At 35.8% G+C, this 24,657-nt stretch overlaps 1 protein-coding gene across 4 annotated transcripts in view; it reads left to right on the top strand.

The window, feature by feature from the left end:
* Window positions 1–24,657, top strand: part of Col4a5 (collagen type IV alpha 5 chain) — a 197,757-nt gene that overhangs the window by 140,816 nt on the left and 32,284 nt on the right. For all 4 annotated transcript variants that reach the window (XM_087600278.1, XM_087600280.1, NM_001426996.1 and 1 more), the window contains 8 exon segments: window positions 5,191–5,304; window positions 7,809–7,976; window positions 8,944–9,033; window positions 11,548–11,697; window positions 14,336–14,434; window positions 15,663–15,752; window positions 16,477–16,616; window positions 20,862–20,988. In XM_087600278.1, the coding sequence (XP_087456404.1) occupies window positions 5,191–5,304; window positions 7,809–7,976; window positions 8,944–9,033; window positions 11,548–11,697; window positions 14,336–14,434; window positions 15,663–15,752; window positions 16,477–16,616; window positions 20,862–20,988 (978 nt within the window).

Genomic DNA, 24,657 nt, shown 5'->3' on the forward strand with positions numbered 1-24,657 from the left:
TAGGATGGCCAGCTTTTTACCTGCTCTTGTGGATTTTTTAGACAAACACTTGTAGTTTGAATTGATGGACTGTGCTGTGTCTTAAGTTGAAGGCGTTCTGAGTATACCCTGAATACTTGTCATTTTTTAGAGTAAACTCAGGAGTATTTTATTCCTGTGTTGGTTACCTATTTGAATTGCTATAGTGTTTTGTTACAAAGTTTTGGTTTATTGTTTTATTTATGTTTTCTATTATTTTAATTTTGTGTTTGTCTAAGACATATGTACCTGCCAGGCACTGCCTAGACATTCAGACTTATAGTGTCATTAATCTCAAATACTTTGTATTTATATCACTTATTTAAAATAGAAGCCCAACAGTAGATTATTTGGCCATATCTATCACATCAATTACTGTATATGGATGGGTCCTTTCTGTGCTGCCAATCCTGTTTCCCTCATCTGTTTAACTATCCTTTAGTATCATGTTGTTTACATGGATATATATTTTTTTCTTGTTAAAATTTTAAACTGTACTAAGTATTTTGCCTTTCTTCTCAACATAGTTCAAATGTACATGTCCCCTACTGTGAGTGAATTAACTATCATTTAAGAGACTCATTTTCCCTCTTTACCGTTGATATCATATCCCCATTTCTCTACTAATTTAACCATCTTGAACTTGATATCCTTAAATATAAAATGCAAAAGTTTTAACATAATTAGCTTGGCTAATTTTATTTCATTGTTCATTTTGCAAAGAATAGAATTCTCATGATAAATATTTTGGAGAATTGTCTAAATTAAATTTATATTCCCAAATCATGCTGAATTGATTTTCATTAAATCAATATATAGCTCAGCTTAATTTTAGCCAGAATGGGTTTTATTGTGAAAATCCCCAAAATAGTGTGAGACAACTTCTTAAGAGAATTCTTTTATTAATACCGATATATCTTTGACCACCTAATTTTGAATGGATGTAAATCACTCAAAGTTGTAGTGTTTCCCAACACTTTATCTTTCTCAGCTCATGAGAAAAATTACAAATCAAATATTCTGAATGATAATCTACTGATAGTCTTTTTAAGAAAGATACCTACTAAGTGTTTTGAAACATGATTTTATGAAAAAAAATGAAATGGGAGCCTATTTGAAACATGAACATTTTTTACCATTGTATCTGTTTAATATTTTGAAGGAATTTTAGAATTTCTATATTTTTCCTAGTAGAGTTTGGAATGTTTTGCTTGATTGGCAATGTCAGGGCGGGAAGGCAGGAAGAGTTAGGTGGATGGGTGGGGGAGCACCCTCATAGAAGAAGGGATGGCATAGAGGGCTTATGGACAGGAAACTGGGAAAGGGGATAACGTTTGAAATGTAAATAAAAAATATCCAATAAAAGAAAGAAAAGTTTTTCCAAACAACAGTAACACATCAAATATTACAATATATAAAAAGAAACTCTAGCATGACCTTCATGACCATCACGATCTTCAGAATGCAAGCTGCTTTGATGTCTGAAAGGTATTCAGCATAATTTGCTATTTGGACAGTCCAAACAATTACATCTATGCTATTACCTGAAATATTGCTAAAATTATTTGATAAAATTCAGCATGCATTTCTAAAAAAATTCTTTTAGAAAATTACAAACTGAAGAAACCCTGTTAGCCAGCCTCTAGACTCAGCCTATGGTGGGTTGAGGCAGATGGATTGCATCAAGTTCAAGGAAGACTTGATTTTAGGCCACTCAGAAGAGCAGTGGGAAGCTCTGTTTCAGAAAAAAAAATTGTCATCAACATTGAGATACCAAAGGTCCTTTTTTTATGATATAGTCCTATATGATAAGCCTTATATAATTTATAAAAAGCTTAATCCAGTATGGTTGATTGTGAATTACTGATGCTTTTCTCCAAAAATAGGATACAACAAAGAGTTGTTTCCTAAAAAAAATTCATTATTATACTGAAAATATTTAGCTATTGTATAAGACAAATAAAAGCATACAGATTGGAAAGGAAGAAATGATCTATTTGTACATGATATGACTTTAAATTTAGAAAACCATCTTACATAAAACCTTTGGAACAGAAAGTCAATTTTGTAATATGAGTATTAGGGCCACTATATAAAACAAAATGAAGTTTTACAAATTAGAATTAGACAAAAAGTATTATTTAAAATAGCAGCAAATATCATAATGTTCTGATATATATATGACATAACAATTTAAATATATGTTATATACATATATGTATATATAACAATAAGTGCAGTATTTATATGGTAATAAATTGCTACAAAAATAACACTGACATAAGCCAAATATAAAAAAGATAAAATGATATATTATGCCAGTGTACTGGCAGGCCCAATTTTCTTAAGATAGCAAGTCTGCCCAAATTAATGTATAGACTAGTCGTACCATTAAGGAAAACAAAGCAGAAGTTTGTAATTATCCAAACATTTATGTGGAAAAGTGAACACCTCACAGTAGCCAAAACAAATTAAGAATGTCCTATGTTAGAGAGTTCAAAGAATTTGATTTGAAAACTTGATACAGTCTTAAAGTGACTAATATTTCTTATAATATATGACTTGCTGATACATGGGTCTAGAAATAAAATTGTCTTTGATTTGTGTGTGTGTGTTTGTGTGTGTGTGTGTGTGTGTGTGTGTGTGTGTGTAGTGCTGAAGATAAAAACAAAGTGCTCTTGTATCCTAAGCATACACTGAGGTAAATTCTATCTTCACAAAAATGTTTTTCGCAAATTAAAATTTCAATAGAAAAAGAAACGTCTAACAAATACTGCAAAAACTATTGTATATGTACACAAGAAACAAGCAAATGAAACATATGTGCCTCCATTTCTACAAATTTTAACGGAACTGTAAAAAATGATTAAAGAATAAAATTATAAAAAGAAATTTAAAAAAATTTTCACCTCATAAACAGAGTAAACACCAGTGTATATTCAAATTTAGTTTTAAGTGAAAGCACAGAACAAAACTCTTTATGATCATAATCTAGACAGAAACTGTTGGATAAGACACTAAAAAAAATCATGAAATGGAAAACTGCTAATTTGGACTTCATTAAAATAAAATATTTTCACATCATATATCTAACAAGGTATTTGCAAGCATAATACTTATAAATCCTTAAAATTCAACAGTAAGAAACCATTTACAAAATTTAAAAGTACAGTTGAAAATATTGGCAACAATTTAAACGTATTTATATTTCACCCCCGAAATCATTCAAATGGTAAGCAAATGCATGTAAGGATCTTTAGTACAGTCATCTGAAAAATGTAGATTTAAGCAGCAATGAGATAGGTACATAACTGTAAGAAATTTCTTCTCCAGAACAAGAAGTATTGCTACCAAGTATATATAACTGAGTTTTGCACACAGCTAGTTAAAATCCAAAATCCCTTTAATCTTTAGCACAGGACCAAAAACTTCATTCCACTTTGAAAATGTTGTGCCAGTATATTAGAAAGTAAAACACAGTCTTACTCTCTGAAACAACAAACTCACTTCTAAGTATTTATTAAAGAAAACTATGAAGCTCTGTGTAAAACAATCTGTGTAAGTGTCTGTTCAAGAAGCTTTATTCATAATCAACAAGAATTGAAAACAGCCCAAATGTCTATCAAACAATGAAGATTAACACAATGTAATGTAGCTATACAATGAAATATTCGATCTGTGGTGTTAGGAGTCAAGTCCAAGACCTCATGCATGCTAAACATACATTCTAAGTGCTGACATAAATCTTAGCCCAACATGTATCTTTCAAAAATGTACACAGTCAATTTCAGTAGGAAGATAAATCTTTTCAACAAACAGTGCTAAAACAATTGGATATCTGTATACACAACATGCATAAATGAATCTCAAATGTGTCGTATTAAGTGAAAAAAAGACATATTCAAGAAGCTACATACTGCGTAATTGCATTTGTGACATTCTGGAAATGGAAAACCTGTAAGAAATAAAGTAGACAGTAGCTGCAAGAAAATTGGGATGTGGAGAAGCAGCCCAACAACCTATCACTGGTTCTTTTGAGGATTACCGAAATGGTTCTTAATCTGGATTTAGTGGCAGTTACACAACTGTATACATTTCTCAGAACTCATCCCAGTGTAAAGAAAGAACAGGTCTTTAAAAATACAATGCTTTCATTAGTTTCTTTTATAGAAATTCTTACATACTATGTAGTTTTCTTCTTCTTACCTATAATGCCCTCAGGATCAATCCTTCACCTCTCCATGCCTCCTCATTTTACATCATCTTAAAAAGTAACCCACTAGGTCCAATGTGTGCATCTCACATCAGAACAAAAACAACATACCACCTTAAAGAAAACTGACCTTCCCTCCTAAAAGCCATCAACAGTCAAATGTTCCTCTACTAGGAATGGAGACTCATGAGCTCCTCTCCTCCCTGAGCAAGACCATATATTGGTTTGAGCATGTGCAGGTGACTGCAACTACTGTTGAGTCCCTTAATGCAGCTGCCCTGTCATATCCAGAAGACACTGATTTTCTCTGGACAGTCCTGACTTCTGACTCTTACATTCACTCCCATCCCTCTTCTTCAATGATCCCTAACCAAATTTTAATACATGTAATCATTTTGAAAAGTGTGAATGAGAGGAAATTCAGAGAGTGAAGTTTCAAATGTCAAAATATTGAAGGCAAGACGAGAGAATCTTGAGCATATTTTCAGTCATAATCCCAAATTAATAATTAAAAAGATGTTGAAATTTATCTGCTTAAAGTACAAGTGACTAAAAACTACATTTTTATAACCAAAGAGTTACCCAGTTTGAAGTAGCTTGTTGCTGTTTTGAGAAGGTAAGACAAGTATTGTCATTTGGCCCTGTGTTAAATAAGGCTTCGACTGGGAATGGGATTTTTGCATTGGGTACTTACTTGTCCTTTTCTTCCTGGATAAACTAGTTTTATTACCTCTTGTTCTACTGTGTTTGGTTGATAACCCCGGTAGGCCTGCTCTTTTCTGAAGGGAAACAGGAGCAGTGGATCTGGGTGAAAGAGATGATACTAGAGGAGAGTAGGGGGAGTGGGGGGAGTGGAGGGAGGCAAAACTGCTGTTGGGGATGCATTGTATGAGAGAAGAATAAAGGAAAAGGAAAAAATTACTGGTATTTTAATAGGTAAACTGTGCTTTTTTAAAAAGGTGATGCTGGACCAAATGGACAACCTGGCCCAATAGGGCCACCAGGGCTGCCAGGAATTGGTCTTCAGGGACCACCAGGACCACCAGGGACTCCAGGGCCAATAGGCCAACCTGGTAAGATTTCAGTAAATGTGCCTCTTATAGGACCTGCAGTGTATATGAATGTCTACCTGTAATGGGATTAAAGAGGTAAGCCATGTATGTATATAATTTTATCAAATTGTGAATTATAGGTTACAGCATCAGAGATAATTTAATACTTGATGATTTCCCCTTCTGTTCATCTAAAAATCCATCTATTCTAATAATAAAATTTGATAATTGCAGTTACCATTACCGTATAATCATTGAACAATAGAGTTTTAAAAAGGCAGACCTCAAACTGTTAGTGCTTATTGTTTCAGACCACAGTAGTTGTAATGCAGCAACATACAGGACTTGTCTGTAGAACTTATGTAAGTTATTAACACATGAAAACCATTGTCAGGGTTCCACAAGAATGTTCTATAGAGAAACACCATAGGCATTTTACTTCCTCTTATTTCAAAGGAATAAATTTGATTTCCTCTTTTCACTTCTATACTGGAAAAAAAACTTTGTAACTGAGCACACTAAGATGCTCTTTTTTTCAGTTAGATAGTTGAAAAGGTTTTGTAAACATGTAGCTAGTGGTTTTGCCTCCATAGATAAAGAATCATATGGCTGGTCTATATTTGTAAGAGAGTCTGTGCTAATTGTGGATTCTGAGTAAATTAACATAATCTATTTACTCAGGTATACTAAGGGACATTGTCGGCCCTGCAACATTCGTTTTGTTAATTCGTATGAACACATCAGAAAGTTGACCACAATTCAGACACCCATATATTGAACACATTGTACTTTGATCTTAAGTGACACCAGGTATGGTGTTGGTTATTGCATTAAGAGTTCCAAAACTGTGATTAACAATATAAAACAAACAGGCTTATGGACAGGAAACCAGAAAAGGGGATAACATTTGAAATGTAAGTAAAGAAATGTATCTAATAAAAATGATTATATACCACAAAAAACCACCCATAATGATTATTTTTTTTATTCATGTACTATCTTAAACCTCGATTTGATGGCACATTGTACTTTTTATGGCCCCTGGTATGTTGTTACTGATTGAAACATAAGAAAACTTGAACTCATGTTTTGAACAAGGTTGTTTCATCATTCATGAAATAAAAGAACAAAACAAAACAATAAACAATTCTGCCCAACCTGTATAGCAGTGGAATTTTGAAGAAAGAAATATTTTTAATTTGACTATTACAGACTTAAACTGGTTTTACACAAAGAAAAATGAAAAAATTTTATCCCTTCTTTTTTATTTTGTTGTTTCTTTTAGTGTGAAAAAGTACATGACTCTGTGGAGGCATTTTGAATTCTTACATCACAGTTGCATGAAAATTTAAAACACTGTTAACAGGCATCTGAATAAAATATAAAATTGTAATATTTACTACAATACTTAAACTATAGCTAATACCTGGTGATTATTTTGTGAAAATTTCTCATACTCTATTTCTATACTGCTTTCTTCCACCCCATCAGCATATGCCTGTGTATTGATCATAAAGGCTGCATAGTATCAGAACAGTTTCAGTTATTAACTTCAGATTCACATTCATGCATTTGCCTGAATTTTTGTTGCCATAGACTTTAATATCAATCACACTCAGAGGTTAACAAAAATAGAATGAAAAATTATTCAATGAACTCTCAACATATAAATTTATTTTTGAGATAAATGTTATCATCGCCAAAGTAAAATACTAATTTAGCACATTTTAGTCTATCTTGTTTCTTACATAGAGGAGTGATCAGCAAGAACACTGCTAATATCTTGCTAAGCCTGAGTTATAATGCATGACAGAAACTGCCAGCTTATATAATATACTTGTTTTCTTTTGCAACAGAAAATGTAATACCAAATAATAACATTAAGTATAAAATTTAAAATAAAACTTAAAACAAGATAATACAACAGAAAACTTAATACAAAAGGGTAAGAACTGATTGTATCTATTATTAAAACAACATGTAAAGACAAAGCCCAGATCAAACCAAAACAAATTGACTTATTCAAAGGGGTCAACACTGATAACTGGTACTGTAATGGAACAGTGAGAATCCAGCTGTGGTCAGTGGGCCAATGACAAAGCATACTGTTTAACAATCTACAATGAGGTAACATGGAGAGTGTGCATTCGAAAATGTAACAAATTCAATGATTTAAAACTATGATCCTATTTATTGAAAAGTATCAGAAAACTGGGCTCCTTTTTCATGGTTTGGGTTAAAAATGTACTTAATTAAAAAGTTAGTCAAAAATTCACTGGACATTTTTCAAAAATTGTTTTTTTACCAAAACAACTTGAGGAAATATCTCTTCAAGAAATATGATTTAAAATGTTAAAGCTGGATTCTCATTAATCATTTTTACACGTACAAGGGCTAAAGTTTCTGTAATGTACTCTTCCAAGTTTATCACATACAGATCATGTAATTTCTTTGCTAGAAAAATTACCAGATTGATCATGTGGAGACTACATCAATACTTATAATATTAATATTTTGTCAACTAGGCTTACATGGAATACCAGGAGAGAAGGGAGATCCAGGACCTCCTGGGCTTGATGTTCCAGGACTCCCTGGAGAGAGAGGTAGTCCAGGGCTCCCTGGAGCCCCTGGTCTTATAGGACCTCCAGGATCACCTGGTATCCCTGGAAGAGCAGGTGTCCCTGGATTTCCAGGTAATGTTTAATAATCTGTCTGACTATGGATCAATTAAACTAATATTAATATGACTGACAAATAATTTTCTATTGCATTTTATGAATTGATACTATCTATTAAGGAAGAGTGTTAAGGGTATGAGTGTTAGAAACTCCATTGGTGTTTTCACTATAATTTTTAACCATGTGACAATACCAGTTATATATTACTATATAACAAATGATCCAAAATATGATGGTTTAATGTAACTTTTCAAACATTTTGCTTAAGATTCTTTGGGTCAGAAATCAAAAGGTGCTTTTAACAGATTTATTTCTATAATTCATATGACTCCAGTGAGCATGATAAGAGTTGAAGAATCCAACTCTATGGTGACACTCTCCTGACACTTGGGCATTCTTTAGCTCATGTGACATCTAATGATTCATAATGCTTCTTCTCATCTGTTTATCATCCTTCCATTGCAAGCGGCTTCCCAAAGAAAGAATTTCACGGTTAAAATCACTGGCTATTCTTTCAGAGGACTGTGGTTGGATTCCCAGCTCTCACAAGGCAGCTCCCAACTGTCTGTAATTCCAGTCCCAGGGGATAAAGTGCCCTCTTCCGGCCTCTGGGAGTATACATGCACATGGCGCACCGCCCAGACCTACTCAGCCAAAATACACATACACATAAAATAAAGATAAAAATGTGCTTTCTGGGGGTGGGCAGAGTGGGGGAGAAGGGAAGGAAGGAGGGAAAGAGAGATGGGGGGCAGAGTTAGTTTCAGGGCACCTTGGTTAGTGAATTTTCTTATGTAGCCTTGGGAGTGAGTAACTATGAGTTTTGTTCAGGAATGAGGGCTAAGCTTACAGAAATAAAGGGTAAAATCTCACTGTGCTTTCCTTTCATTCCTAAATAATTTCCCGATTGATACCTTTACAAGTCCATCTTATCTTTCCAAAGTCCAAAACCATGAAATTTAGTACCTGATATTTTCCAAAGGTGTCAAAGGCGAAATGGGTATGATGGGACCTCCAGGCCCACCGGGACCTTTGGGTACTCCTGGCAGGAGTGGTGCTCCTGGTCTTAAAGGTAAGGACTGGAATTTACTGACAGATATGTGTAACAAAAAATCTAAACATTGTAATTCTTTCAATACAGGTTTTGGTTTTTCTGTTTTAAAACTAACAGTGCTGCATCTGTCTGTCTCAGTCAGCTGCTGGTACGGCTTCTCAGGGGACATCAGGCTCTTGTCTACGAGAACATCTTAACATCAGTAATAATGTCAGGCCTTGCTGCCCACTCCCATGAGATGGATTCCAAGTTGGGCCAGTCACTGAACCACCTTTCCTCCAGACTCTTCTCATTTTTTGTGCCTGCAGTTCTTTTAGACAGGAACAATTTTGGGTCAGAAGTTTTGACTGTGGGATGGCAACCTCATCCTTCCACTTGATGGCCTGTCTATCTACTGGAGGTGAACTCTGATTCTGTTCACCTATCTACTGGAGATGGATTCTTCTCCACTGTCCAGCATTTTGGCTAAGGTCACCCCCATAGAGTCTAGAGAGTGTCTCACCTCCGGGTTTCTGGGACTTTCTAGAGGATCCCCCCTCCCACACCCACCTCCCATGTTGCTATTTCCATTCATTCCCTTGACCCTCTGGGCTTCCCTCCTGTCCTCCCTGCCATACTTGATCCTGTTCTCCTTTTCTCCTCCACTGTCCCACCCAGGCCCCTCCTTCCCTATGCCTCCTGTGATTTATTTCCTCCCCCTTTCTAAGTGGGATTGAAGTATCCTCACTTGGGCATTTCTGCTTGTTACACTTCTTAGGTCTGTGGGTTGGATCCTAGGTATTTTGTACTTTGGGCTAACATCCACTTATCAGTAAGTACATATCATGCATGTCCTTTTGGGTCTGAGTTTCCTCCAGCAGCATATTTTCTAGTTCTATCTGTTTGCTGCAAAATTCTTGATGTCTTTGTTTTAATAGCTGAATTGTATCCCATTGTGTAAATGAACCATGTTTTCTGTATCCATTCTTCAGTTGAGGGACACCTGGGTTGTTTCCAGCTTCTAGCTATTACAAATTCCCATCAAAATTCCAACACAATTTTTCACAGACAAGGAAAGAGCAATTCTCAACTTCATATGGAAAAACAAAACAAAACAAAAAAAAACCCAGGATAGCCAAGATAATTCTCAAAAATAAAGGAACTTCTTGGGGAATCACCATCCCTGACCATAAGCTGTACTACAGAGTAATAGTGATTAAAAAATAAAACCTGCATGGTATTAGTACAGAGACACACAGTTGATCAATGGAATGGAATGGAAGACCTAAAAATAAACCCATACACCTATGGACACTTGATCTTTGACAGGGAGACAAAAACAAAAATCATACAGTGGAACAAAGAAAGCATCTTTCATAAAAGGTGTTGGTCTAACTGGTAGTCTGTATGTAGAAAACTTGAAAATAAATCTGTATGTATCACCCTGTACAAAGCTCAAGTTCAAGTGGATCAAGGACCTCCACATAAAACCAGATACACTGAATGTAATAGAAGAGAAAGTGGGGAAGAGCCAAAACTCATTGGCCCAAGGTGACATTTCCTGAACAGAACACCAATGGCTCAGGCTCTAAGATTAACAATTGATAAATGGGACCACATGAAACTTAAAGATAAAAGACAGTCAATAGGACAAACCAGCAACCTACAGATTTTTTGGGAAAAAAATCTTCACTAACCCTACATTCCACAGAGAACTGACTAATATCCAAAATATATAAACAACTCAAAGTTAACCTCCAAAATCAAATAACCCAATTAAAAATGGGGTACAGAGCTAAACAGAGAATTGACAACAGAAGAATCTTGAATGGCTGAGAAGCACTTAAAGAAATGTTCAAAGTCCTTAGTCATAGAGAAATTCCACCTCACACCAATGAGAATGGCTAAGATCAAAAACTCAGGTGACAGCACATGCTGACAAGGATGCGGAGAAAGAGGAACACTCCTCCGTTAGTGTTGGGATTGTCAACTGGTACAACCATGATAGAAATCAATCTGGTGGTTCCTCAGAAAATTGGAAATATTTCTACCTGAAGACCCAGCTATACCACTCTAGGGCATATATCCAAGATGTCCCACCATACCACAAGGACAAGTGCTCCGCCATGTTTATAGTAGTCTCATTTGTAATACCAGAAGTTGAAAATGTCTTCTTTTTCAGTTTGATGATATACTAATTTGAATACTTGAAAGACTGTAAATGTTTAGCCCATAATTTGAGAATCAAACTTCAGGCTTTCCTTATTGTAAGCCTGTAACCACAGTCCAGAAAGGAGAGAGATTAATTACCTGCATTTATCAACATGGATGCACTCAAGTAATTTATTGGCAGACATTAAGTTATATACATTTTTTTGCCTATTTCAAATTGCTTTATTTCTATAGAACCTTTAGAGTTATGGGTCACAGACACATGTCATTATTTTTATATACATGTTTTGAGTGCTTAGTTTACCTAAGTTATGAGACATGTGATAATTTTATATTCATTAATTATGGATGAACAAATTTGATGTTCGTTGTTGATTTTAGGTGATGACGGCATGCAAGGTCAGCCAGGTCTCCCTGGCCCTGTAGGAGAAAAGGGTGGTAAGGGAGAACCTGGCCTTCCAGGTCCTCCTGGACCAATGCGTCCAGATTTCCTGGGATCAAAAGGAGAAAAGGGTGATCCTGGCTTACCAGGTAAGTGAATGGATATATTCACATATGTATTTTTGAATATCTTAGGTTTCAGTTTTTTAGGTTTTTTTGTTAGTTGTCCTACAGGCGAACAAACACAGTCATATGGATACTAGCAAACACTCTTACAGTAATACACACCTAGTTCCTGAAGTTTGATTTTACACATATTTATTCATGTATATATGTATTTATGTTTGGTGTGTGTGTTTGTGTGCATGTATGTGTCTGTGCACACGTGTGTGTGTGTGTGTGCGTGCGTGCGTGTGTGTGTGTAGAAGTCAAAAAACAACTTTCAGAAGTTGATTTTCTCCATTCACATTGTGAATTCCAGGGATTGAACATTGGGCTTTTCAAAAAGCACCTTTACCTACTGACTCATCTTCCCTTGCCCCTAACAGTTTATTTTTAATTACCAGAGAGTAACTTGGAGCTACTGGATTCAACAAGTCAATTAGATACGTAACATGTTGGTATTGAATATTTTCATTTGATTCATGATGTTCCTTGTTGACATTTCTGTTTGAATATGTTCTTTGTCATTTACCTGTCATGAGCTATGGGATTTTTAGGCACATCTGGGGAGCTGGGGAGTAGTCTCAGTGAATTGTTTGTCATGCAAGCAGGAAAGTGGAAATTGGAATCCCAGAAACCAGATAAAAGCAACACAGGCATCTGCCTATAATCTTAACACATTTGAGTCAGAGACAGATGAGCAAACTCTGGGAGATTTTTGAGTTCAGTGAGAGACTCGTCCTCAATAAACAAAGGTGTGGACAATCTATGAAGACATCCAAGTTCAACTTTTGGCCTCTGTGTGTACCTGCATGTGCCAACAAACATATGAACATGTATATACAGACATAGATAAATACATATATAAGTAAATACATTCATAAATAATATAGACTTAAAGAAGACTTCAGGTTTCCAGAAGTACCACAGAAGCATAGAAAGAGAAAATGGTATATAGCCACAATAATTTGAGAACAGCAAATTTGGTATTTATGAAATGTGGTGGTTCTTTTTCCTTTTTTTTTCGCCTAGAAACCAAATGATGCTGAATAGTATCATGTTGTATACAAGTTTTAAATTGTAAAAATATTGTAAAAAAAACATGGTTCATCAAAACCCATAGATAGATAGATAGATAGATAGATAGATAGATAGATAGATAGATAGATAGATAGATAGATAGATATAGGTATAGATAGATAGATAGATAGATAGATAGATAGATATAGGTAGATAGAGAGATAGATAGATAGATAGATAGATAGATAGATAGATAGATAGATATCTCTATAAAAACGAAAGGTACTATTTGAGAAAGCACTTGCTACTATTTTGTGTTCTATCAATGTTGTCAGTTGTAAATATATGTGTCTAGTGCATATGTGTAAATATTTTATGAGTTTCTCATGGGCATGATTTAATGGAAATTTTCCTTAAAATAATTTTGTATGTTAAAGTTTTTCTCAAAGTACTGAAAGAGGTAAAATTTAGGATCACAAGAATGAAATGTCTTTCTTGTTATCTCTTCTTTTAAAACCCAGATTCTGATTGATTGTTTGATTGATGTGTATACATATGAATATGCTACAATACCCATGTGAATTACCAGTTCCTGGGACTATTATCTTTTATCTGTTAACCAGGCTTTGCAAATTATAGGAGAGTAAAATATACTTGACTTCTACTGTAGGGTTATTAATGATAAAACACTTTGAGACAGGGACAAAGAGAAAATTGACTTTATTTGGCTGATCTGAATTCCTTGGTGGAATACAGTAAAAATGGAGAAACTAATAGTTCAAAGTATATCAAATTACCATCAATTTGGCCACTGTTATTGTTGATACAGGAAAGCAGGGCCAGACATTGAACATTATTTTGTCGTTGTTCTTGTTTGAAGTGCGTGGGATCAAATCAGATGATAGGCTAGTTTTCACCCCATCACTCTCGAGGGCCATCTTAATAATCCACGATCCATATCTGTATTATGGTAGAGGCAAAGAAGCTGCAGCTAACAGTGCCAATTCTAAGAGAGTTTGTTACATTATCCCCAAAATGTAGCACACACCCTGGCGAGCATCCTTATCCTCCCAAGTGCTATGTCTCGGATGGTTTCTACCCATAACATTTTATCTTCCCTAGACATCATCTTGAAGTTGATGTCTGTTGCATCTTTTAGTGATCTTTTCATTTTTCCTATGAACTTTATCTTTATCTTCATGATTTGGAAATCAATTGAACTGTCAGAAAAAGAACTTGTCACAGAGCACAAAATTAGGGAAATGTTTAAGTTCAGCAGTCTCCCAACACACACTCTTCCACAAACACATACACACACATATACACACATGTACACACACACACATACACACTCACTCACACAGGCACACACATGCATAGACACACTCACTCATGCATACACACACACACAGGCACACACATACATAGACACACTCATACTCACACAAAGAGAGACAGAGATGGAGAGATAGACACACACAGAGAGGACACCAGTGTCTCCTTTTTACTTAAGTACAGTTCAACCGTTAAGCAGATTTTTTGGCAAATCCATTTAATTTATTAGTAAGAATCAGCCTAACTTGAATTTTATGTTTATCTTTGGAAGGTATTCCTGGACTTTCCGGACCAAAAGGCTACCAGGGATTACCTGGAGACCCAGGGCAACCTGGGCTGAGTGGACAGCCGGGATCACCAGGACTACCAGGTATGTAAAATACACCACTGTGACTTTAGATGACTGACAGAGATCCCTGAGGAAGTATTTGTGTCTTTATACATCCAGTTTAGTGATAATTTGGAACTATTCATGCTAATTGCAGCTAGGCTTGACAAAATTGTTGACATTTGACCCAAGTTTTAACAGATAAGTTACATATGACATTCTATTTTGCGTATTCAGGTTCATATTTTGCTCACAACATAATATATTTAGAACCCTGATTCAAGTAAGGTGCTGTATTTTATTTCAACTTCTCTAACATATAAATACAATTATACGGTAAGAAGCCTGAATAATTCACCTGTTCCAGTTGTTTTTGATTATTTGTTGACATCAGACAAGTCCATTATTTTGCAATATAAAACAGATTATTGCAATTTTAATTCTTAAAAATTTCAAGGATAAAAGTTTCACAGCCCTCCTAGTAGTATGTTACAGCCCAAATGCTCTTACAGTGAACAGGTATTTTTATCCTTGCTTTTATCTTACTTCTCATAAAATGTTCAGCTGTTTTATCTTAATCTAACCCCAAGGAAGTAAAAAACAGCTGGTTTTTATCCTTTTAGAAGAGCCCTGAAGGCCAACTCTTTGCCATCTTATTCATACCACATTGTCTTGATGGAGTCAGAAAGATGGATTCACTCCTGGTTTCTGTGCAACATCTTCTGCATTCTTTACCTAAAGCTGGAAGTCACTGTGAAATACATGAACAAAAATACATGTATGCTAGCACTGGTAATCACATAGCTCATCCCAAGCACCCGTGATGTTCCAAGTGGAGTCCTCAAACACATCCAGATCAATCTAGCACCTTTCCATCGACCCAGGAGACCTTATCTCTCTCTCAGGCCTATCATAATGGGGTGCTGTCATGACGCAAACCTGAAGTTTTATTATACATTCTTATATTGGATTTATCTGGGAGAACAGAAAGTGGGTAGTTAGACATGTGCTACAAACAGAACATCAAATGCATGGAATCAGTTTAGAAGAACAAAGGTGTTCAATAAAATTGCCTTTATTTTTATGAGGTTGAATTTAAAGATCTGTATTAGCATAATTATATTCTAGTACGATACTAAAGAGACTTCTGGAGGACTCCTTGCCCATTTCGCACTGACTTATGTCTATAGACTATAATACAATGAAATTAATTTTTCCAATTCCATGATGCCACTTCTTTGCTTTAATTTTATCCACATTACTTTTCTAGGTCCCAAAGGTACTCCTGGTCTCCCTGGTCCACCAGGACTTACCGGACCTCCTGGACCTAAAGGAAACATTGGCGACATGGGTTTTCCTGGTAAGTGATGAAAAAGTTGCAGGCATTTAGTCCTATTAATATTCACCATTTCCCCCAGCCTTTGAGACAGCATCTCATGTAGCACAGACTAGCATTGAACTTGCTATATAGCTAGTCCTCTGGTATCTATCCCACAAATACTGGGACTGGAAATGCTTGATCCCATGCCATGTTTATAATGTATGGAGGATTGAACCTACAGCTTTATTCATACAAGGCAAGCACCCTGCCAACTGACCTATGACCCAACTTCCTTCCCCCACCTCTTTTTTTTTCCCCGGGGCTGGGGACCGAAACCCAGGGCCTTGCGCTTCCTAGGCAAGGGCTCTACCACTGAGCCAAATCCCCAGCCCCCCCCCCACTCTTTTTATCAGAAGAGATGTTAAGAATAAGGTCTGGATATGTAGTTAAGTGATAGTATATATGATCCCTGAGCATTGGTAGAATCAGAGTAAGACACTCTATAAAATACCTAATGTATACATCATAACTACAAAAATAGTTATGAGTAATAAAAGACAGAATTTTAAGAAATTAAAAACTTAGCACTCGCAAAGTTTACTTAGGAATAGGTTGTTCCATAAGCCTATGTGAGAGGCTCATTATACATACTCAGTTTGCAGAATTTTTTTCCAAAGATAGTTTTGCTAGGCCACATTCATCTTAGGTTTGACATGAGTAAAGACTCTCCTATTAAATATTATACATTTCATATTTTCAACAGGCCCTCAAGGTGTAGATGGGCCTCCTGGACCTCCTGGAGGTCCTGGACAACCTGGCTCTCCCGGGTTGCCTGGCCAGAAAGGAAGTAAAGGAGAACCTGGAGTTTCAGGCATTGGTCTCCCTGGTCTTCCTGGTCCAAAGGTAATCAATCCTATTCTCATGAGAAGGTGCAGCTTTACTTGAACTGTGCTCATTTCTAATTCTTCAGTAAACAAACTCCAGGATGATAAGGCTTGTTCTGAGCAAAGGTTCTGTTCCTTCCCTTTTCTCAATAAATAATCTCTTCTTGAGCAGTAAAAGATAATATTAAAAGCATCATCTTAAATACAGGGCTGTGTTTTTTCTATGTCCATCCCCTTTCCCATACATGTATGAAATCATGCGTGGTACTAATTGGCCTGGCCAAGCAGCTTTGCAGGATTATTTATCAGTTTTCCCTGTTGACATAATGCTGCCTCAGTTGGAAGAACTAAATACACAGAAAACCTGAAGCACTCATTTTACACTCTCTCCTCCTTATTTTGCTAAAGTGTCAGTGTTGATTAGCATGTTCAAAACTTCATTTAAGCAAGATGATTAAAGTCCAGCAATCTCTGGCACAATAGAGTACGTATGATCAACAGTATTGCTCGTGTTAAAATGTTCAAATTAATATTACATGTGTGCTATGTAGATTTTGTTTGGTTGGTTTGTTTTGCTTTTGGTATGTTTTTGATATGCATTCTCACTTTGTAACTCAGACTGGCCTGGAACGTACTATGTAGCCCAGGCTGGTCTTGAATTCTCTCTTCTAGCATTTTAAAGCACTGTTAGTACAAAACAAATGGGGGCAGGGGGCATGCACACACACACCCACACCCACACACACAAACAGTCACACAGTCATGCACTCACTCATGCACATGCACACACAAGAGAGGGAGTGAGAAAGAAAATACTGGCAGTAACTCCACTTGGATAATATCATGATTACATGCTTGCATCCAGACTCGTAAGTATGTATGCATTTAATATGTACAAATTTCCGTACCTAACGTTTATTTAAATAATCTATATCAACTGATTTTTCTTGGATTTTCTTTTATATTTTGGTTGATACATTCCACTTATATACATTTATAAGAAAATAGTAAATAAAACATGATAATGTTCTGATTTGAGTATACATTGGATAGACAGTTCCCGTCATCTTTTATTGTTTGAGAATTTCATGTATGCATTTTTAATCAAATCAGCTTCATTGTTTCTTTCCATTATCTCCCACCAATTTCTTGTTATTAAAAAAGTGAGCTTATCTGTGCATGGGTGAAGGACCATATACTGGATAGAGCGTGGGCAACCTCTCAGGGGCTGCTTTGTTGAAGAAAGCTGGCTGTTCCTCTCCCAGCATCCATGAATCACCACTAACTCCTTAGCAAGGGGCGGGGCTTCATGTCCACGCCCCACAACACACGTACACTCTCTGCTGGGCTTTTTCTCTGGCTCTACTTTACACGAGTATTGCACATGCTGTCATAACTGCTAAAGATCATGTGGACAACTGTCCTACTGTGTCCAGAAAACAGTGTTAAATTCCTGGTTCTTTTAAACTATGTTTTAGAAACACTGAGATTTATTCATTTTGTTCACCATGCAGTGTTACAAAACATGTAAATTTGTTTCAGCTACCTGGCACTGACTGCATAGTTGCCCAAACCCTCTGCTGGTCTCTTCTGTTTCTTTTCCATAATCTCTAGTAACCAGATTCTACTCAGAGCTTATCTTTCTCTGATTTCAATGAGCATAACCTTCCCTGGCTCCATCCATGTTGTCATAAGTGACTCGCTATTTTAGAGCTTACTCTAAAATTTACTGCCCAGCATCTCCTTTATCCATTTGTCTGTTGGTGGACACACGTTCTGGTTATTTTGAATAGAGCTGTGGTAAGCATAGGAGTGAGGGTATTTTGGGGGGGGGTACATAGCTGAGAGCAGGCCCCTGGATGGTATAGAACCTTGCTTGGCCATCTTTCATTACCTTTCTCAGTCTAAGGTAGAAGTGGAATGTTTTCTCTGTGGTAGTAGCCATCATCTATGTGTGTGGTTAGAGCACTAAAAATGCATCACCTGATAAGGACTACAGCTTCCAACTGAGGGCTACCACTGTATGGTTAATGTTACCACTCAGAAGAACATGGGTTTTGTCCTATTCAATCAAAAATTTTCCAGTTATTGTTTTTGTTTTTCCTACTAACATTGCTTCTTCAATTTTAAGAATTCAGGCAAAAAGGCAAAGATGAGCTTTCCTGTTAACTTTGATATTATCTATAAAATAAGACATGTCTTGAGATGTAGATTTAGCTGGAAGATAAGATGCTAATATTGCTAAGACATGGTGACGACTACCTTTGGTCAACATACTTAGCTAGCCAGTATGAATTTTATCAAGAGAAAAGGTATTAAATGGAGTTCCTATTCTGCACAAACCAGATGTGACACAACACAGTGACCTTACAAACAGTCCTAATATCAGTCTTCTGTAAGTTTGCTATGCTTCATTTTCAAAAACCACATCAAAGCTGGTAGAATGAATGCAAAAATGTGGAGCTTGAATGTATTCAAGTCACTCGTAGCTTGGCTGAAAACAGAAATTGACTTGAATTTTGTTTTCCTATGGAAATGCATGAGACTCCTGGTCTGATCTTTTGATTTTCTCAATCCTCTCCTCCTTATTCCTTAAAGCTTATCCTTTCTGAAACTCATACTTTCCCCAGTGAATATTAGATAAAGCATAAGCTAGTAAATTTAATGCATTTCAGAAATCTTTATGAAGTATTTAAAATTTACTTGCCAGCAGGGTAATAAAAATTGTGTTAAAGGACAGAGGTAATACAGCTTAGAGACTGGTATTATTTGTAGAATTGAACATACTTTACTTATCATAAATAGAAATGGGTTGGGTACCTTACAGGTTTGCCCCTAACTAAATATTAGAATATCTTTTTATGTTTTATTTGGGTATATATATTTAATTCATTCATAAATAGTTAAGGCCAGGCTAGGACAAAGCTCCATGATAGAGCACTTAGATTATCTGCATATACATCTACTGTGAAACCAATTCTAGCAAAGTTATTACTCGATACCTATTTGGTGCCCCCAAAATATGCCATATGTTTGATTCATAAAGGTTCAGAAAACAATACATACATGCTCGGTCCAACATTATTAACGGTCAAGAAAAAAGTAAGGAAATGGATCACTAATTAAAAAACTATTACCATACTATAGAATACAAGTGTTTCAAATGGCAAATCTTATTCACCCAAACAAGTATAAGAAGGAGACATTCTCTAAACAATATTGAACACTTACTGTGCTATTGAGGAAGCTATGATTGTCATGAGCAAAGCAGTGAGTACTGGGGTCAACATTTATGATAGTGGTACACTGCTGGCATCAGTATTGAGGAAAACTTTTAAAACTCTTAAAGCGGGCAGGGGTTCTAAAGTCTATGCTGCAAGAAATATAATGCAAATATTCATTGAGGAAAAATAGCAATATGTGTATAGCCTATGGCCACAAATACATTTTGAATGAAATTAAATTTATAATTTATATATGAAACTGTCACAGTCATGAAGGAATATGATTCTAACTATCACATGTGTATCCAGCCTTTTGACATTCTATCTATAAAGTTCATGGTCAAGAACAATAAAATGAAATTTCCAAAAGATAGAAAGGTCTTATAATGCTTATGTGTTTTTTTTATTTTGAATTGAGCTACATTCATAGCTATTTTTGGCTACATGCCCCCCATGATCCACATAGATTGCTTGTCAAGAATGATTTCATGAAAGATACAGATTATTAGATGCCCACTGAAGAACTGGTAAGATGAAAAACAACAGGTTTTTTTCAATAGAACCTAGTGTAGTTACTGGCTTAGAATAAGCATTAACATTGCATTAAAGAACATTTTGGTGAGTACTACAAGTTCTAAAGTCAAAATTCAGATTCTACCACTTGCTAACAGCATCGCTATAGCATTCACATGGCAATGCTATTTTCCTGATAGCTTTGGTAAGGATTAGTGAGACTGATATAGCCACATAGCACAGGAATAGCCTGAGCTCTGGAATCTGATAGACTTCAGTCCAAATCTTAATTCAGCTACTTACTAAAGGCCTCCGGCTCTTGACTTCTCTGAGATTTGGCCATGTCATTTATCAGTGGAGATGACAGATGCATCTCACCAAACTGCTGTGATAATTACTGGAAGCAATTTGTATAAAACACTCAGGAGAATTTCTAGCACATAGTAAAAGCCTTATAAATAATAGTCTGTTGTTTTACAATCAACGTCATCAAGAGACTTTGGTTTTGTCTTTATTTATGTTTTCAGGGTGAACCTGGTCTGCCTGGATATCCAGGAAACCCAGGTATCAAAGGTTCTATGGGCGAGGCTGGTCTGCCTGGCTTACCAGGAAGCCCTGGAGCAAAAGGTCAACCCGGCCTGCCCGGATTCCCAGGTAGGTGTTCCTTTCCTTTCTTTTCTACTCTAATTAGTATTGGAAGCAACCTCTTCTTTGATAGACTAGTGTCCTGTACTGGCTAGCAGCATAACATCAAGGTAGAATGTTAACCTTTTATCTGCTCACATACCTATTTATTTAAAATGAGAATGAGAGAATGAGTGTTGTTGACTCAGCAGGACAATACCCTGTGGGCAGAGACAGTTGTTTGGTGGAGCCTTTACTATTTTTGCATGTGATCATGTACTCTTGCCTGCTGCTGATTCTCTATAGGCATGCAGCTGGAAGCTGTTGGTAGAACAATTCCAGTGTTCATACAGAGGACAAGAACTGAGTCATTCATGCAAAGAGACTTAGCACGGTAGTCCAGTAGATTGCTTTATCTCTTGCTTCATGGCTTCTGTGTAATATTAGTTTGGCTTCCAAATTTCACAGTGGCATGGATAGGTCTTTAGTTATTTTTCTCTTAACCTTTAAATGGAAGTATAACATATGTAGAAAAAAGTACGCAAGTATTCTGGTCTGTGAATAAGTTTATACTTGTACATATATATAGACTTAAGAGTCCACCAAACAAACCAATTTCAAACATTTTCTTTTACCCTCATCACTCTTGCCAGACTACCCTCCCAATACCTTCTACTCCCTGCATTAGTTCCATAGAGTATTAAATTCTTTTGGAAGCATCTTTAAATATTTGTCACATTTTAAATTTGTGGAGTAAACTAGTTGAGCTATTTTAAAGGGAAATTTTAATGTCACCTTCATAGTATTTTTGAAGAACCAGGGCTTTACAAAATGGATTGTTTAGCGACTACCTCAAAAATGTAACAAAACGTAAACAAAATTTTGACTTGCTGGTGTCTAGAAACTTCAGCAACAGCTCATTTGTGATCTTCCCCTGTGTATTTAAGAAGGAAGAAAGATTGTGGATTCATTTCATAAAAGAAATCATTGTGGGGACCGGAGAGATGGCTCAGTGGTTAAGAACACTGACTGCTCTTCCAGAGGTCCTGAGTTCAATTCCCAGCAACCGCATGGCAGCAAACAGCATTCTATACAGGGATCTAATGCCCTCTTCTGGTGTGTCTGAAGACAGCTACAGTTTATACTCATACATAAAATAATTCTTTTTAAAAAGAAATCATTGTATAGAATTTTTGTGTACTAATTTTTAAATAATTTTAGTTCTTTTAATCTCAGCTCCAAAGCTGTTGTTTGCTAACTCTAAAATGGGTGTTTTAAAAGATTTGTGGTTTTTTTCAAGAAGTTGTTCACTTTTTGTCATGAACTCTCAAAATATAATGCTTTTTCATCAAATATTTAAAGACTTACGGTCTTACAAACCATAAATGAAAAGTGGTAATATGACATATAATTACTTAAAACTGAGTCATTATATATAATATATACATATGTATGTATATATAATGAGATAAGCTACAACTCCTTTGTGTTTATTTTTTTTCCATGTAAACACCAAAGGAGGTTGTAGATTATCTCATTCTCAAAATGCACGGGACCTTTCCTTTAATACACTGAACTGTGGCTTGGAATATGTTCAATGAGTCTACTCCAAATTCTCATGAAGAAACTGTTAACACCAGAAGGATCAAGCATACATAGGGACCACACTTCCTAAGCCTCCCCAAATAGTATCAAGTCGGGGTTAAGAACTCAAATTCTCAAGCCTTCAGAGGAGATTCACATTGAGATCACTGTTCTAGGAGTTGCTGAAAAGCTAGAGAAGCAACTCAGTGGTAGAGCACCTGCTATGCTCATTCAAACTATCACATTCACTGAATGTTATAGATGCTATGTATAGGGATTCCAGATTCTCTTAAATTTCTTTGTAAAAATGTTGACTATTATATCAAGTCATTCATTTCCTGAGAATCAACTTGATCTTATATTGTTGGAATTTAGGCTTTATTACATTGGGCAATTTTCATTGTCCTTAGCCTTAAGTGTAGCTCCTAGACCTGTATATGGGCTTTCCTTTTAATTTGTGCTGATTGTGGAGCTATTTCCTTTGAAATATTATATGTAATGTTTTCATCTATGAAAATATATTGCCAGTACAATTTGCTGTCATTCATTAGAAATTTTTATTGTCCCTTTATTATTCAATTATATCATTGATTTCTAAGGTGCACCCCCCATGAATATGTGCAGTTCCTTGTTTTTGAATCAAAGACTAATCTAGGTCCTGATGGAGGGTGACATCGAAAATAGAAAACTCTCAAACTGATTTATTTTAATATAAAAACATGCTCTGCGTGTCTCATATAGTCATGTAAGCTCTTTAGATTTATTTGATCTCATGTATGTGAGTTTTTTCCCTGTATATATTTATATTCACTAGATATGTTACTTGTACCTGTTCAGGTTAAGAAAGGCCATCAGATACCCTGAAACTGGAATTAGGGATGGTTGTGAGCCAGCATGTGAGTGCTGGAAATCAAACCCAGACCCCCGACACGAGCAACAACTGCTCTCAACTGTTGAGCCATCTCTCCAGCCCTCAAATAAGCTGTCTAAAAGCAGAGCATTTCCTCCAATTCATGGCAGAAGGCAAATCAGAGCGAGTCCAAATGTACGAGATTTCAGACAGGATCTCCCTTACTCAGATGGAAAAGATCTGGAGGGGGTGAATGGGAGGAGCCTGCAAAAGAATGATTTTCACCAAAAATCGTCCAAAGAAATGCCAACTTGAGTTCTGTAATCACAAGACACCTAATTTGAGTAGGCTCGAATTTGATCTTTCTTTGAAGTTTCCAAATAAGAACTGAGCCACACAGATACAGATTCGTTTATCTGAATCACTAAACAGAAGACTTGCCCCAGCTTTGCCTGCACTATTTCCTATAGAGACTGAGTAAAGATTGGCACGACTGTTTTGGTGTAATCTCTTGTAAAACAATAGAAAATGAAAACACTGCTCTTCTAGCTAGACTTCATTTTTTTCTCCACTCCGAATGCTGACTGCTCGTGTTCACTTTCATATGTTTTTGAGAGCTTTTTAAAAATTGTTTGAAAGCAAGAGACCCTTGTATGTTTATACAATCTTAGATGGCCTCTAGTACCTCTAGTATTTAAGGGTATGTTTAATGAAATGTTTGTACTGTCTGTTCATTGAAAATAATATAACATTCTGTAAGAAAATTTAAATACCTAAATAAATGAAAATAATTATATTATTTGATAATTATATTAAATGAAAATAAGTATATTATGAATATTATGATACATATAGCATATTCATGGAATAGAAATGTTTTAATTTGAGTTGTCACAAGAGTGGCCCATCAATTCAAAGTGATTCCAGTTCATAACCCAAACAATTCAAAAACAGGGGCTAGTGCATTCTCTCATAGGTTAAGAGAACTGATTGCTCTTGTAGCAGACCCATGCCAATATTTATCACCTGCATATTGGCTCATAACCCTCAGTTACTCTAGTTCGGAGCCATTTGACAGTTTTTTTTTTTACTTTACAGAGCAATAGGCACTCATGTAGTACACACACACACACACACACACACACACACACACACACACACACTACAGGCAAACACTCATACACATAAAATAAGTCAAAAAAGAGAAAGAGAATATTAAAAACTAATTCTAAAGTGGAAAGGGGATTGAATATTCAAAATAGTAT

The sequence above is a fragment of the Rattus norvegicus genome, chromosome X (assembly GCF_021556685.1).
Source record: "Rattus norvegicus strain SHRSP/BbbUtx chromosome X, alternate assembly SHRSP_T2T, whole genome shotgun sequence".
In the NCBI taxonomy this organism is placed as follows: Eukaryota; Metazoa; Chordata; class Mammalia; order Rodentia; family Muridae; genus Rattus; species Rattus norvegicus.